The sequence below is a fragment of the Canis lupus genome, chromosome 5, assembly GCF_003254725.2.
Source record: "Canis lupus dingo isolate Sandy chromosome 5, ASM325472v2, whole genome shotgun sequence".
NCBI classification, from domain to species: Eukaryota; Metazoa; Chordata; class Mammalia; order Carnivora; family Canidae; genus Canis; species Canis lupus.
The window spans coordinates 9,525,602-9,542,390 of NC_064247.1; the positions used below are offsets into that span (position 1 = coordinate 9,525,602).

At 48.4% G+C, this 16,789-nt stretch overlaps 1 protein-coding gene across 7 annotated transcripts; it reads left to right on the forward strand.

Moving 5' to 3' along the window:
• Nucleotides 1-614: 614 nt before the first annotated feature.
• Nucleotides 615-16,486, forward strand: HEPACAM (hepatic and glial cell adhesion molecule). Of its 7 annotated transcripts, none has more exons than XM_025465082.3 (7): nucleotides 615-1,469; nucleotides 11,250-11,591; nucleotides 12,269-12,550; nucleotides 12,835-12,934; nucleotides 13,417-13,703; nucleotides 13,849-13,916; nucleotides 14,323-16,486. In XM_025465082.3, the coding sequence occupies exons 1-7, from the start codon at nucleotides 1,385-1,387 to the stop codon at nucleotides 14,623-14,625; spliced, it is 1,467 nt and encodes a 488-aa protein (XP_025320867.1). In that variant the 5' UTR covers nucleotides 615-1,384; the 3' UTR covers nucleotides 14,626-16,486. The 7 variants fall into 7 exon arrangements, with proteins under 7 accessions (XP_025320867.1, XP_025320866.1, XP_025320871.1 ...); XM_025465081.3 differs by having other exon boundaries at nucleotides 616-1,469; nucleotides 13,846-13,916; XM_025465086.3 differs by having other exon boundaries at nucleotides 618-1,469; nucleotides 13,417-13,547.
• The last annotated feature ends 303 nt before the right edge of the window (nucleotides 16,487-16,789 follow it).

The following is a 16,789-nucleotide window of genomic DNA, read 5'->3' on the forward strand; positions in this document are numbered from 1 at the left end:
TGAGAGGTAGCTACCGCACTTACAAAAGTAAGACCAGGCTTGGAGACGACCATGAGGGGAGCTGTAAACTTTGGTCTCATCAAGATATAAAGATTGCTACAGGGGATGCCTGGATGGCTCGGTGGTTGAGCGTCTGCCTTTGGCTCAGGGTGTGATCCCAGGGTCCTGGGATGGAGTCCCCCGTCAGGTTTCCCACAGGGAGCCTGCTTCTCCCTCTGCCTGTGTCTCTGCCTCTCTCTGTGTGTCTCTCATGAATAAATAAATAAATATCTTTAAAAAAAAGATTACTACAGGAATGAAAAAGAAGAAGAGGCAGTGTTTTTAAAGTTTAAAATGTTATCTAACACAGAGTTTCCAAGGCACTCCACTGTACAAAATTGTCATGATGCTCTCAACAATTCCTCTAAGGAAGCTACTGTTTCTCCAATTTTTAGATATGAAATTAGAGGCTGCAAGAGATTGTAAGCCAGTCCCAAGATCTCACAATTGGTAAGCACACATTGCACTGATTGTACTTTTGGAAAGCTGTTGACACAGTAGTGAGGGGTCAGGTGGAGCTAGGTGTTTCTCCTCATCACAGCCTGGAGACAAGAGGAGATTAAGTAGGCTGTCAAGCTGCTGACAGAACCGCCAGGATGCTGGCGGTTAGAGCATTACCTTCATCTGTGCTCTGGCGTGTTCTAGAAACTTGGCTAGAGGCAGGGGAATGAGCAGAGTGGCTCCAGGAAAGAGGTCCCCAGCATCTGCGTGATTCTGTGCTAGGAGAGAGAATCCCAAGCAGGACCGGGAGAGGCATGAAAATAATAGAATTTGAGCCATTTTCCAATCGTCATCCCTGGGATTGAAAGGGGGATTTTACATTTCTTCAGCAGTTCTCTGGAGTCTCTCTTTCCCCGGCTATTTCAAAGCTCCCCTCCCTCCTTTCCGGAGCTCATAGGAGGTCTGTCCCTGGCATGCGCCCTCCTTTGCAGCAACAAGGAGCATGAGGTGGAGACAGGATAGGTTTGGACACAAGATCCAGTTCAGTCCCATCATTGAGCCCAGTCCCATCATTGAGCCCAAATCCTCATCTCCCCCTGGTAGTGGGGCTCAGCATAGGCAGGCAGAGAACTGATGGGACCCATCGGGCTAGAACCCGCATTGAAGATTAAATCCTAAGCAGATACCCCCTTCCGAGCTGGGGATGTAGGGCTTTGAAACTAGAAATGCCAGGTCTGAAAGAGAGGAAAGAACAAGTCCAGCAATACACAGGGCTCTGTGTATTCAGAGGGAAGTTGGCAGGGTTGTGCTCGGGCAGAGAAACTCCGAGTGGTACAAAGGGACGTGCCCAGAGTGGAGAAATCATGCTAATTGTCTGCACCAGAGCCGGAGAACGCCACCCAAAATGAAGAGAGAAAGGGGAGCCCCATCCAGAGCCTTCAGTGCCCTGAGCCTCGCTCCTTTTGTCTACCTTCTTCTGATCCAGACAGGTAGGTGACCAGAAGGGTAAGAAAGGGTCTGGAGAGGGGACCCGTTACTTGCAAAAGAGAGGGAGGGGGAGTTGGAGGGAGGAGGGGAGAGAGCTCAGCTGCCGTGGGAAGCATCTCAGTGAGTTCAGGCATTAGTGTTGAATGTATTTCTTCATTCTGTGTGCCTCCCGCCCAGCCCCTGCGCCCCTCCCCCAAAAGGCTGCATGACTTCGGAGCTCCCACGGCATTCAGTACATTAGATAGAGGGCAGTGAGCCATTTCTTATGGGATGTCTTGTTGGCGTGGGCCAGTCCGGCATTCTTTCCAAGGGATCATGATGGGGCTTGGACGGGTGGGGGAGATCTGGTTCTGTGCCTCCCCACCCCCCACCCTGGCTTCTCTGAGTGTACCACAGCAAGGGAGATGAAATACCTTTTAGAGATAATGAGCCTTTTGGTTTTGGGAACTAACACCAACCTGCCCATAACTCATCCCATGCCGTTGACAACTCTACCAACTCCTTAGAGGATGTATCTTTAAATAGATGGGCGTAGACACACACTGCTCTGGAGAGCCTAGAATTCACAATTTGACCAGGCAAACAGACTCAGAGATCATTTTAATAAAATGTAGAAATGGATGCCCAGAATCAGAGAGAAGTCACCTATCCCCATCCAGAAAGCTGGTTCTGGCAGTACAGGGTCGGGTGGAGGAATATCAGGGGAGGTGTCCTGGGAATGTCTGCACTAACTTTTAAAGGATGAGAAAAATAGGTAGGTGTGGGAAGGGGCATTTTAGTTGGGGAAATGGCATTTCAACATTTTGAGATGGCATCATGTGTTTGGGAGCAGCCCAGCCACTCACCAATGGGAATTTGGCGAGAGCCTTGTAAACCATACTAGGGAAACTGGGATATAATCTGTAAACTGTGAAAGGGGGGTATGGGTATTGGATGGCTTTTCATCTGGGGACTGGCAGGGCCAGAACTGTGCTTCAGATAGCTCGGTCTGCAGCGAGGCGTTGGAGAAGAAACTGGAAGCGGATAAGATAGGAAAGGAAGCTTGTATCCATTTGCTAGGGCTGTTGTAACAAAGAACCACAGACTGGGTGGTTTAAACAACAGAAATGTATGGTCTCACAGTTTTGCCCGCTAAAAGATTGAGATCAAGGTCATATTTTCTTTGGAGGCTCTAAGGAAGGATCTGTTCCAGGTCTCTCTGATAGCTTCACGTAGTTCCTTGGCTTATGGCAGCAGAGCTTCTATCTTCACAGGACATTCTCCCTATGCTCATGTCTGTGTCCAAATTTCCACTTTTTATCAGGACATGAGTCATATTAGATTAGGGCCCCATCCTACACCAGACCTCATCTTAGTTTACTACATCTGCCAATAACCCCATTGCCAAATAAGGTCACATTTGAGGTCCTGGGGGTTAGGACTACAACGTATGAATTTGGGGGTGGGGAGCACATAACAAGGCTACTGCAGTAGTTCAAGAGAGGAATAACATAAACTGGAATTAGAATAAAAATAAGGGGAACAAGACATGGGGAGATAATTTTTTGGAGGGAATTTCAGGACCTAGTCATTGATAGAAAGTGGGAGGATCTAGAGAGGGGGATAGGATTTGTATGTGAAATCTGAAATGACAACTGGGATAGGGTTGGGGATGTGATAATGCGTACTGTCCCTATTGAGGTTGAAATGCCTATGAGGCATCTGTTGGAAAATGTTAAATAGCCTAAAGTGGGGGTGAGGTTAGGAGTGGGGCGCAAGGAGGTCAGGGTTGAAGAGAGGTATGTAGAAACTCTCAGCCTATAGATGAAACATAAAACAATGGGAATGGATAATATCACCTAGGAGGAGAAAATGGGCTGGACATGGAACATTGAGTAACCCCAAGTTTTGTAAAGGAAGGTAGAGGGGAAAAAAGGTCCGCTGAGGAGGCCAAGAAGGAAGTGAAAGAAATGGAGAGGGAATAAGAAGACTGTGGTGTCCAGAATGTCAAGAGAGTTGGGAGTTTTCCAGAGAATCAGCATCAAATATGTCAAAGAGGTCCAGTATACCAAGGGCCAATTATATCTCTATTATTAATATTATTATTATTATTATTATTATTATTATTATTACATCACAGCTAAAAGAGTTTGTTGGAAATGGCAATTCAGAGGTAACTTTTAGCTTTAGTGACAGTGGTCTCAGTGGGAATTACAACAAGTGGAAGGAATCAAGAGAGCTAAAAGTATGGAGACTAAGAATCAGGAATACAAAATACATGATGCAATATACAAGTCAGCGCGGTCCCTAAATTCTTTTAGGTCATCGAATGGTAAGGAAAAAGAATATAGAAAGATCTTGTCAGTCAGTGTGACCAGGCAAAAACAAAAGATGACAAAGGATTTTCTGTGTGGGAAAATGTAACTCAACAAATACAGCAAAAAATATAAATTATGTTGATAGGATATTAGTTAAGACCTACGATGGGTAAGAGGTAAGTGCAGGCTTGGGCCATTGTACTGCTGTGGACTCAAAAACAATAAAGAGCTGAAATTCTATAAGGAATTTCTGCCATGCTCACAATATTAGTTAGGAAAATACCAGCTTCTGTGACAAATAAATTCCAAAATTTAAGTTCCTGGTGATAACCATGTAGTAGTGCAATGCAGTTCCAGACTAGGCCTGGGATGAGGAAGGACTCTACTCCATGAAGCTTTTCAAGGACCAAGTTGATAAAGCTCTTTATCAACTTAAAAAAAATTATTTATTTATTCATGAGAGACACAAGAGAGAGGCAGAGACATAGGCAGAGGGAGAAGCAGGGTCCCTGCAGGGAGCTGGATTTGGGACTCAATCCCAGGACCTCGGGATCAGGACTTGAGGTGAAGGCAGATGCTCAACCACTGAGCCACCCAGGCATCCCTCTCATCAACTTTGACATGTGTTTCCAGTAGTCACACCCTGTCACCTTGGAGTTTTTCTCCATTTCTTTCAGGTAGAGAATTTAAAAGGAGAGAGAGAAAAAAAAAATTTCTCTAGCCTATAAACAGTACCTATCACTTCCACTGGTTCCATTGGCTGGAACTCAGTCACATGGCCATACCTAAGTGCCAAAGAGACTAGGAAATGTAGTTTTTTAAGACAGGCACTTAAAGGGGGCAAGGAATAAATACTCGGTCTTCAATCTTCTGTCCCTAGCATGGACAAATGAGGCTTTCCTAAATTGATCACAGCCCCATTCATGAAACATTCAAACAAGGTTTTTCTAGAGGCTAGGATACTGACATACAGATATAAATGTGGCACGCCATAAATCTAGATAATCTAATCTGCAAAATTTCATTCTCTGGGATCCTAGAACTATTCCATCTTCTGGGAACCCTATAGGAAGAAGCCCCTTACCTGGGTTCTGCCCTTTTAGCTCTAAGATCACCTCCACATTGTAGGTGCTGTTTTCTTCTTCTAACAGAGAGTTATGCACAGAGATGCATTTAGCATTAGGATACAGTTTGATGAACCTTTAAAAAACAAATTAGCCCATGTAATCAGCCTCCAAGATGAAGAAATAGAACATTTCAGCACTTCAGAAGCATGCCCTTACTATTTCATTTCCTGTTGCCCTCCCCCAGGGTTACAGTGGTATCCTAACCTCTAATACAGATTAATTTTGCATGTCTTTGAACTTTGTAAATGGAATTATATGCATGCATTCTTTTGCATCTGGCTTCTTTTGCTGAACACCAAATCTGTAAGACTCATTCATGTTGTTATTGAAATTGTAACTTGTTTGGTCTCAGTATTGTATAGTATTCCATTGTCTGAATATACTACAATTTATTTGTCTATTCAACTTTAATAGACACTTTGGTAGTTTCTAGTTTGAGGCTTTATCAATACAGTTGTTAATATATTCTAGTACTTGTCTTTTGGGGAACAGATATACACATTTGTTTGGGGATATCCCTAGGAGTAGAATTGCTGAGTTATAGCTGTGTGTTTAGCTTTAGTAGATATGGTCAAATAATTTTCAAAAGTGATTGTATCAATCTGCATTCCCACCAGCAGCTCCAGTTACTCTGCATCTTCACCAATTGTGTCTTCTCTTTTTCATTTTAGTCATACTAGTGAGTATGAAGGGTATCAAATTATGGTTTAAAATTGCATTTCCATTATTATCAATGAAGTTGTATCTTTTTCATATCATGATTAGCCATTTGGATATCCTTATTTGTGAAGTCCCTGTTCTTTTTTTTTTTTTTTTTTTTTTTTAATTCATGAGAGACCCTGTCACCTTGAGAGAGAAAGAGAGAGAGAGGTGCAGAGACACAGGCAGAGAGAGAAGCAGTCTCCATGAAGGGAGCCTGATGTGGGAATCAATCCCGGATCTCCAGGATCATGCCTTGGGCCAAAGGTGGCGCTAAACCACTGAGCCACCTGGGCTGCCCTGAAGTCCTTGTTCTAAGTCTTTTTTTTTTTTCCCATTTTCTATTAAGCTTTCTGAAAATTTTTTAAAAAAATATTAATTTGTAGGAGTTTAAGAACTATATTTTGGATACCAGTCCTTTGTAGTATATATGCCTTGCAAATATCTCTCACTCTGCATCTTGCCTCTTCACTCTCTTAATGGTGCCTTTTGATGAACAGAAGCTCTTAATTTTATTGTGTCCAATGTATCATTTTCTTCTTTTATGTGTACCACTCTTGTGTCTTGTTTAAGAAATATGTCTCTGCTTTCAAGTTGTGGAGATATTCTCTTTGTTTTCTTTTTTAAAAAATAGTATTTTACCTTTCACAGTTAGATCCACAATCCATCCAGAATTAATATTTGTGTAAGATATAAGGTAAGGCCAGTTTTCCTACACAGCCTGCCATGGCCTGGCACTATTTATTACCAAAAGAATCCTTTCCCCAGAACACTGCAGGATCACCTTTGTCATAAGTTGAGTGATCATATATAAATTTATTTTTTGGCTCTCTATTTTATTGCACTGATCTGTTTGTCTATTCTTGTGCACTATCACACAGCAAATCTCCTGGGATTTTGATTGATATTATATTAAATTTATAAGTCAGTTTTGGTGAATTGACAGCTTAATGATAATGTCTGTGGGGCGCCTGAGTGGCTCAGTCAGTTATATGTCTGCCTTCAGCTCAGGTCATGATCCCAAGGTCTTGGGATTGAGTCCTGCATTGGGCTTCCTGCTCAGTGGGGAGTCTGCTTCTCCCTCTCCCTCTGTCCTGTTCGTGCTCTCTCTCTTGCTGTCTCTCAAATAAATGAATAAAAATTTCAAAACAAAAACAATAGTGCTTGTTCTGATCTAAAATAGGGTAAATCTGTGTGCTATCTTAATACCTATTAGCTAGATACACATTTACTGAACATCTACACTCTTTAAAGTTGATACAAAAGTAGGTATAAAAAGGTACAAAGACACCTCTCTTCCTGGATGCCAAGGGCCTTCTTCACAATTTCTGCTTCCTCACTTTCTCCTATGTTCCTGAGTGGTTGACATTTAAAATGATTTCACACTCTTGAAGCCCTTGAAGGCCTCAAGAGTACACCAACATAAGAACCCAACACAGGGGCAGCCCAGGTGGCTCAGCAGTTTAGCGCCGCCTTCAACCCAGGGCCTGATCCTGGAGACCCGGGACCCTGCATGGAGCCTGCTTCTCCCTCTGCCTCTGTCTCTGCCTCTTTCTCTCTCTGTGTGTCTCTCATGAATAAATAAATAAAATCTTTAAAAAAAAAGAAAAAAAAAAGAACCCAACACAGTAACCTCATTATGTATGCAATCAGTGGTGCACCTATAGGACAGCAGCAGAGGAGGGGGTTGTTCTCAGAGCATCATTCACTAGGAAAAATACTAAAAGCCAAAAGCAGAAAGCAAAATATTTTCCTTTTAGAAAACCATGCTGTGGCACAGATTAAATTCTGGTCACCACATCTCAAAAAAGAAATAATAGAATTTAAGAAAAGCCAGAGAAGGGTATCTGTGATGGCCGAAGGGACCTCCTTGGGGTGACAGACCCAAATAAGACCAAAAAAAAAAAAAAGGATATAACAGCAGCCCGTGGTGTATAAAGATCAACCCTAGAATATGTGCTTGGCACCGTCTCACTGACACTCTTAGAAGGAAAATTTAAGGCAAACACTGGCAAAAGGAAAACTTTGCTAAGCATAAAGAAGCACATAAAAATGAGTAAGTGATGGTTTCCTTAAAGGGAGAGGCTATTAAGGAAACCCAAGGCTACTGGTACGTACATTCTCATATTTTAAAACTTAACATTCCTTGGTGTCACTCCTGTTCAAAATCCTACTTGAGAGGGGCCACCCACCACCATGGCCCAGTTTAAGTTGACAGGTAAATCTTGCTGTGATGTCAATTTCCTTTTGTTCCGCCTCCTGTGGGAACAGAGACTTCCTACACAATGATGCCTCAGAGACTCAAGGACCATGATTAAGTTAATCACTTCTCAAGGTCAAATAGCCCTAGTCCCTTTTATTTCCACTATGGATCGTAGTTGTTAGCCATTTCCTCCTTTCTGTGTCCTGCTTTGGCACCTGTCCCAGTTCTCTGTGTCCCTTGAAAGTTGTAGAACCCTGAACTTAATACCAACTCCAATTTTGGCTAGAGTTTTTGGAAATGGTGTTTGCTCAGCAAAATACTCTTTGTCAGCTTTTGAGAAAGACTGCTCCATTCACTTCTGAACATGTGTACATACATCCTTGAGATTCGTGGGCGTACCCGCATTCCTGTGCGTGAGGAAGGTGCCCACCTAGAGGGGGGTGAAACCTAGGGCAATCCATATGCTGTCACTTTCCCAATGTTTTTATGGAGAAGAATCAAGTTTAAACTGACAGAAAGAACTGACCAGAACTAGGAAGACATCACAAAAGGAGCAGTAGGACCTTGTATGCGATAGGAGAGATAGGACACAGGGGAAGCTCGAGGGAGGGCCAGGGAGGAGGAATCCCTTCCATTTCCCCTTAAGGTTAGGACTGTCACTTCCCAGCCTCCTGGAAAGAGGAAATGAGAACTGTCAAAGTTTGATGCTTGGGGTTGCTGAACCCCAGGACGGTTCTGCATATACAACCCTCATGCACAGACCCCGCTGCTTCAGACTGGGTCCTGAATAGAGGTTCCCCAGCCATTTGCTCATCACCACCATGGCCTTTAATGAAACTCAGTGACTTTTTTCAGGGCCACCTCAAGTCACACATACCGAAGTCTATTTGCCTATTCGGGGAAATCTGAAAGCTTGCTTTTCTAAATCAAGCCAAGCCTGGGACCTAGCAGTTGCTAAGCAGGAAATCCCAACTAAATAATCACAGAAACTGAAAGCTGGAAGAAGTTTTATGTATTATCTGATCAAATGGATTTCAGTCTGATACACAGAGCCAGAGGGATTCCTAGTAGCATCCCAATTATTGGGGAGGACAGGAGTCTAGTCCCTACCACCTCTTCTACCAAATTTGGGAGCCAGAACTAGATTTTATGTGTTATCATTTTTATACATGGTTTTGTGGGAACAAATATATCTTTAATTTTAAAAACATTTAAAAATGTTTGATTTTGTTCATTCTACATCCCCTACATCAAGACTCCTCTCAACAACAAGCATAGAGGTGCCTGGGTGACTCAGCCTGTTAAGCAACCAACTCTTGGTTTTAGCTCAGGTTGTGATCTCAGGGTTGTGAGATTGAGCCCCAAGCTGGACCTCATGCTCAGGGGTTAGTTTGCTTGAGATTCTCTACCTCTGTCCCTCCCCTGCTGGCTCATGTGCTCTCTCACTCTCTCTAAAATAGAGAAATCTTAAAAAAACAAACAAGCATATCATATTCATACACCTGGCAGCTTTCATCATTTGAATAGTTTCTTCCACAATTAGATATGATTCTAACATACCTGGCATAATGGATCATAGGATGTCAGAGTTGAGAAGACCCCTTGTGATCATCTGGTCCCATGACCTCATGATACAGAGGAGGAAAGGTACAAGGTGAAAGGTGAAAGAATAGCAATTACCCTTTCCTTGATCCCTTCCAAAGGTGACGACCACACTCCTTAACAGCAAAGAACTTATTCCAAAAATGGACTGAATAGTTTTATTACATTTAATCTCCACAACTCACCTCTTAGTTTAATTTCCTCCTGGTTCAATGTGGTCATATAAGCACATGGAGAAGAATAAGGGAGGGAAGGGCACAACATAACTTCCCCCAAATTTATTTTATTTATTTTATGATTTTTTATTTATTTATTAGAGACAGAGAGAGAGAAACAGGAAGAGGGAGAAGCACTCTCCCTGCACTCCCATGCAGGGAGCCTGACATGGGTCTCGATCCCGGGTCTCCAGGATCACACCCTGGGTGGAAGGCAGTGCTAAACCACTAAGCCACCGGGGCTGCCCCACTTTCCCCAAATTTAAACAGCAGTAGTGGCAGAGTAGGAGAGTGGGAAGAAGAGAGAGGGAACTTGAGAGGCAGTGATGAGAGAGAGCAGCTGGGGGTGCAGAGTGCCTGAAAGCCTGACCTGTAAGTGTCTGTTTAGTTAAACTTAGCCCTGCTCCCAACTTACATCCTCTCCAGAAAACCTTCATTTGGTCACATTGCTTTACAAGGCCCTGTAACATGAGTGAGTGGCATCTGTTCAGGCCCCTAAAGCCCCTAAAAGATTCGTGAAATACAAGATGCATCTCTAGATGGGCCAACCATTCGACAAGATGGTAAAATCCCAGAATTGCAGGGTGGGAACAAATGGATGTAACATCCAGTTTGCCACTTATTTCACCTATCTGAGTCCCAAACAGATACATGACTTCTTCTAGGTCCTAAGTCAACAATAAGAGCCCAAGTCTCTGATGCTCACTCTTGTGTTCTTTCCACTATACAATGATAACTGAAGTACTGTCCTTTTCCACCGTGAGCTTGGTAAGGCAGTTGTTCTTGTAATTGTCATGTCCTGATTTTCTAAATGAGAAGAATGAGGCCTGGAACGATGGCTTTCCCAGGTCCACATGGCCTGTAAATGGTGGAGCCCAATCTTCCAAGGCCTCTTGATTCGAACCACTTTGTTCTGTCCATCCCAAATCCCTCTTCTCTAGGGGTTGCAGGTTGGGCTGGATCTTGGGTATATTTCCAAAACCAACTACTCATCTGCAGGACTATTCAGGCCTGGGCGGGCCTAGTAAAGTGCTACATCCAGCTGGGGTAAGGAAAGAGAAGACTCTTGGTGTGAATGAAGAATGGTCTAGTTGTCTCCTGGCCCCTAAACTCCCCCTTTATTGGCACTGCCTTGTGCCACACTCCCTTCTTTATGAACCTCTGTTCCCATGCTGCTCCATTCCCTACTTTCCCAATCCCCAATCAAGAAGCAAATCTGACAAATTCACCCTGAGGTCCATGTCTGTCTGTTTTGCTCATTGATGCATCCCAAGGACGTAGAACAGTACTTGTCACAGGCGAAATACTCAATAAATGTTTCTGTGAATGGAGCACATAGTGTTAGGTTAACTGGAGGTCTTCCTCAAGAGGAAGGTGACAGAGAAAACCACCAGAGGCAGAGGACCATGTAGAAGAAGGACCGAGGGCAATGGGATGGGTAAGAGGGGTGATGGTGGATCAGAAGGTTCCAGAGCTATAGCAGGAGAAGAGATGGCATCGAAGGGTAAGAAGGAAAGACTGACATGGAGTGAAGAGCCCAGAGGGTGAGGCAGGAAGACATCTGAGGACATAAATGGGGGAGAGGGGTGAGAAGCCAAGGGCCTGACACTGCCCTCTCCCCATGGGTCTCTGTCCACAGAGCCCCTGGAGGGGGTGAACATCACCAGCCCAGTGCGCCTGATCCATGGCACGGTGGGGAAGTCAGCCCTGCTCTCCGTGCAGTACAGCAGCACCAGCAGTGACAAGCCCGTGGTGAAGTGGCAGCTGAAGCGGGACAAGCCAGTGACCGTGGTACAGTCCATCGGCACAGAGGTCATTGGCACCCTACGGCCTGACTACCGAGACCGCATCCGCCTCTTCGAAAATGGCTCCCTGCTCCTCAGTGACCTGCAGCTGGCCGACGAGGGCACCTACGAGGTTGAGATCTCCATCACGGACGACACGTTCACTGGAGAGAAGACCATCAACCTCACTGTAGATGGTAAAGTGCTCTGGCAGGAAAGGAGGCAGGCCTGGGGCCTGGGACTGGGGCCCCCAGGCCCCGGAACACCCCCACAGAAGCCTCTTGGCAGCTGAGAGTGAGACAATCAGGATTAGAACTCGGCAGATAGGACACAGAGAACGCCTGTAGAGTGCTTGCTATGTGCCCGAGACTATTCTAAGTGCTTCACCTACACTGACCCATTTAATGCTCCTAATAATGTAGGCCTAGCTAATATGATTATCCCCATTTTGTAGATGCAGAAACTGAGGCACAGAGAGGTTGAGTAACTTGCCCAAAGTCACGCAGCTAGTACATGACAGAGCAGATACTTCAACCCAGACATTTGGACCTAGGTTGAGCCCAACTGAAATACGCTCCAGCCTGGGCCAGTTTAAGACATCTCGAAGGGGCATTTGAGGAGAGTGAAGGGAAGGTCTGTAAGGGCAGGGACCTTGCTGTCTTGTTCAGCACTGTATCCTCTGTACTGAGTAGGTGCTCAACGAATGCACAGATGGGTGGATGATGGGGAAAGACTGGACGGATGATCCCTGAAGGGCTTCTCAGACCACAGGTTGAGTTGCGCTGTGTTGGAAGGCAGGGAGTCAAGAAGGGGAGGGGAGAAGCTGCTTGGCCCACGGCTCACAGACTCCCTTCCCCCCACCCCTGGGACTCAGTGCCCATTTCGAGGCCACAGGTGTTAGTGGCTTCGACCACCGTGCTGGAGCTCAGCGAGGCCTTCACCCTCAACTGCTCCCACGAGAATGGCACCAAGCCCAGCTACACCTGGCTGAAGGACGGCAAGCCTCTCCTCAATGACTCGAGAATGCTCCTGTCCCCCGACCACAAGGTGCTCACCATCACCCGCGTGCTCATGGAGGACGATGACCTGTACAGCTGCGTGGTGGAGAACCCCATCAGCCAGGGCCGCAGCCTGCCCATCAAGATCACCGTATACCGTGAGTCTCCCTGTCTGCTCACCCTCAGGCCTCAAAATCCCAAGAGGCAGGCACCTCAAGGGACTGAGGACATCCCAGAAGGAGTGCCCCTAGATGGGGAGAGACAGGCAGGGATGGGCCACCTCTCCGTGGAGGCCAGCAAAGGGTGGGAAGTGGGCTCAGCAAGCTCCGCCACTGGCCAGCCCTGCTGCTTGGGCCTCCTTCTCCCTGCAAGAGCTCTCCCCACTATACTTGCTGCCCCTCTAAAGTCTCTCCCACCTCACTGCCTCTCTCTCTCTCCCTAGGAAGAAGCTCCCTCTACATCATCTTGTCCACAGGAGGCATCTTCCTTCTTGTGACCTTGGTGACAGTCTGTGCCTGCTGGAAACCCTCCAAAAAGTCTGGGTAACTCCCCAAGTTCCACACCCTGAGCACCCTAATCCTTTGATCCCACCCCAAGCCCTATTCTTTTCTTAGTCTCCTAAATGCATATCCCCGCAGAGGGCCCTGCACCTCTTCCCAGGAGATCCATCTAACCACTGCATGTGTTGCATGCGGAATCACCTCCTGTGCTCCCAACTCCCAACAGCCCCAGCGCCCTAACAGGGGTTTTGCTTGCAGGGCACCCTTCAGTGGGCTGGGCACTCTGGTTGTGGCTAATGAACCACCTTCTAAGTACGATTATCTGCAGTTTACAGATAATAATAACACTGAGACTCAGATGGGTTAGGCGACTTGCCCCCGCTGCCAGCCAACAGACTCAGGATGCAAACCTAAATGTGACTCAATCCAAAGCTTACGGGCCATTGCCACTCCCTCGGCGCCATCCTCCCGTGACAAGGCCTCTTTTACCGACACCAGATTCCTCTTGTGCCCCTGCCCCCCAGGCCTTCTCCGGCTCACACTCAACAGTTCTGTTCAGAGGATGCTGGGTTGATTTGCAGGAAGAAGAGGAAGCTGGAGAAGCAAAACTCCCTGGAATATATGGATCAGAATGATGACCGTCTGAAACCAGAAGGTGAGCTCCCAGCCACCCACTCACCCATCCCATCGTCACTCAGATCAGTGGGCTGCTGGGAAAAGGCAGAACTGGGCCACCAGGAAGCCAGCTCTGCAGGGCCCCTTCCTCCACCAACTGTACGAAGACTGCAGAGCAGGGAAAGGTGCAGCCAAGGTAGGACCCCAGGGATTCTGGATCCTTTGGTGGAGGTTGTGGCGGGGCCTTGACTGGCCACTTGGGGAGCAAAGAGTGTAGGCGCTGGCTGGCAGAAAGGGTTCCCCACGGGGCCAGCCACCCCACTCTCCGCCCTGTGCAGCAGACACCCTCCCGCGAGGCGGCGAGCAGGAGCGGAAGAACCCCATGGCGCTGTACATCCTCAAGGACAAGGTGAGCGAGCGGGTTGCTGCGGGCCCCGCCACGTTCTGGCGCGTTCTGGCGCGGGACAGCGGCACCACCCCGGTGCCTCTTCACTCAGATTAGCCCTGGGAAGTGTCTGCCCCGCCCCCGCCCGCCCCCACTTTAGGGATAGGAAAACTGAGGCTGGCAGAGGTGCAATGGCTCGCCCAGGGTCAAACAAGGGGATGCGAGCCTCGGTCTCTGGGCACCGATCGGGCCATTCCTCGCTCGCCGTCCTACAGCTGGGGCGGCCGGGCCGTCGGGGACAGGCGGGAAGCGGGGCGGCAGGGCGCAGGGCCCTCGAGTCCGCGCGCTGCGGCTTTTCCCGCGCCCCTTCCCCGCCGGGCGCCCCGCTAAGGCCTCGCCGAGCCAACCGCGGCGCCGCGTGTCCCCGCAGGACTCCCCGGAGCCCGAGGACAACCCCGCCGCCGAGCCCCGGGGCGCCGCCGAGCCCGGCCCGCCCGGCTACTCCGTGTCTCCGGGCGTCCCCGGCCGCTCGCCCGGGCTGCCCATCCGCTCCGCCCGCCGCTACCCGCGCTCCCCGGCGCGCTCCCCCGCCACCGGCCGGACGCACACGTCGCCGCCCCGCGCCCCCGGCTCGCCCGGCCGCTCGCGCAGCGCCTCGCGCTCACTGCGGACTGCGGGCGTGCACCTGCTCCGCGAGCAAGACGAGGCCAGCCCGGTGGAGATCAGCGCCTGAGCCGCCTCGGCACCCCGGGGGCGCCCGGCCGAGCCCGGTGCCGGGGGGAGCGCGGCCCCCGCCCGCAGCGGACCTGCGGAGGGCCCCGTCCGGGCGCGCGGGTCCGGCTGGCGGGCGAGCGTGGGCACCGCGGGGGGGGGGGGGGGGGGCTCAGGAGGGGAGACCGTCCCGCTGGCTCCCGGGCCACCCGCTGTGTTCTCGGTGGGTGGGGGTTGTGCCCTCTTAGGACCGTATAGATTATTAAATTTCCGGCCCAGCCCTCCCCCCAACCCAGGGTCTTATGGAAACTAACAACAGTAACCTAACCCCCCGGACTGTCCCGTGCCCTTCCTAGGGAGCTCTGCGCTTCCACCCACCCTCCTTCCCTCCCGGTTCCCGGGACACTTTTTTTTTTTTTTTTTTTTGGCAAGCTCGGCTTAGAGAGGCCACTTGCCCAAAAGGGACAACTGTCCTAAACTAGGGGAAGTCAGAGGCCGGCTTCAAACCTAGGTTTGAAGAGGACTATTCTGAACACCCCGGGAATCACATGCCTTGGAGCACCCTTCTCTGGGTACCTACCGGTTGGTGAGGCAGGAGTCAAGTTCATTCTTTTGACCCCCTGACCTGTGCCCTAGCAAGGGCAAAGGATTCAAGCTTCCCGTGCTTGGCCTCCTCCCAAAACCTCCCTCACTGGAGTACCAAGCATTCTTTCCGTCTCTAGTCCAATAGAGAAGGAAGTTCTCACTCCTCTGACCCAGAAAGCTAGATCAAGTGAAGAATCTTTTTTTTTTTTTTTTTTTTTTTTTAAACCCTCACACCTATGCCTTCTCCTTGGCTTCCTTACAAAACAAGCCTTTCAAACAATCATTATCCCTGGGAAAGGTGGTTGGGCTTCCTTCAGCTGAGACTAAGGTTCAAGTCTGCAGAGTAATGGTGGGCAAGGGGAGGGGGGCGGCTAATTGCTCCCCAGGATGGCAGGGAGACAAGATGCAACTCTTGGCCTCCGGACTCCCACCTGTCCTGCTCCCAGCTGCTCAGATCCCAGGAAACAGGACAAGGGCAGACTCTCTCATCACACAAATGTAGAATACGGAGAGGTTGGGCCATGGCATCGCCAGACCGTGCCCATGTCACCGCCTCTTGAACAGTTTGCAGGAGAGACAATAAGCTACTGTGTGAGGAGTGATGGCAATTAAAAAGCTGAAAGAGAAGGAGGGCCTCGTGTTCTAACTTCTCTTCCCTGATGCCCATCCAAGTCCCTTGCATCCCTGGCCCCTCCCCAACCTCCTATGCTCCAGCCCTGACTCTCCACCATCCCACAGAGAAATCCCTGTGTTCCCCACCACTCCACATGGGGCAGGTTTTGTTCCAGCCCCAAGGGCAACAACATTTCTAATTGGCCCCCCCTGTCAGGGGCCAATTACCTCGACAGCATGCCCCTCCTGGCTCCCTGTCCCTATGCACTTCTCCAGGCTCCTTTGAGTAGGTGTGCCTTCGCAGCTTCCCTTAGCTAGCCAGAACTGTTCCCTTAACTTTCCCAGGTGCCTCATCCAGAATGAGATCATGCCTTCAGGGGACAGTTGCTCAGGCAGGTATGAGGTGTGGGACTTGGGGGAGGAGTACAAGCTGCTCAGCCTTGGGAGACAGCATTGAAGTGAGGGGGAAGTGAGAGCATGCCACACTTCATGCCTTGGTGCTGAATCCCTGAGGGGCCAGCTTCCCAGGCTCAAGCCAAATCTGCCTTAAATCCGGGGGGGTAAAAGTAAGGAAGTGGTTTTGCTTTTGGTTTTTGGTTTGTTTTGATCTTCATCTTTGTATTACCAGCATCTAGCAGAGTGCCTAGCACATACTGGATGCTCAATAAACTTTTGATGAAATGAAATGACAACTTTATTGTACTTCAGCAAGGAAAACACAACAAGCAGCTTAAAAATGCCAGGCATTTCCCTTTTCCCTTTTCTTTTCATCTTCCTTCATCATCCTTCACCCTCTTTGCAAATTCCATATTGTCCACTCCAAAATCATCACTCACTCACCCGTTCATTCATTCATGCATTCATTGCAATGCTTTCATTTATTCTACAAACACATGTTAATATACCATGGACTTGGTCCTGTGCAAGACACCGAGGAAACAGTGTGATTATGCCATGACCCCTACCCAGATGACAGCCCCATGAAGGAG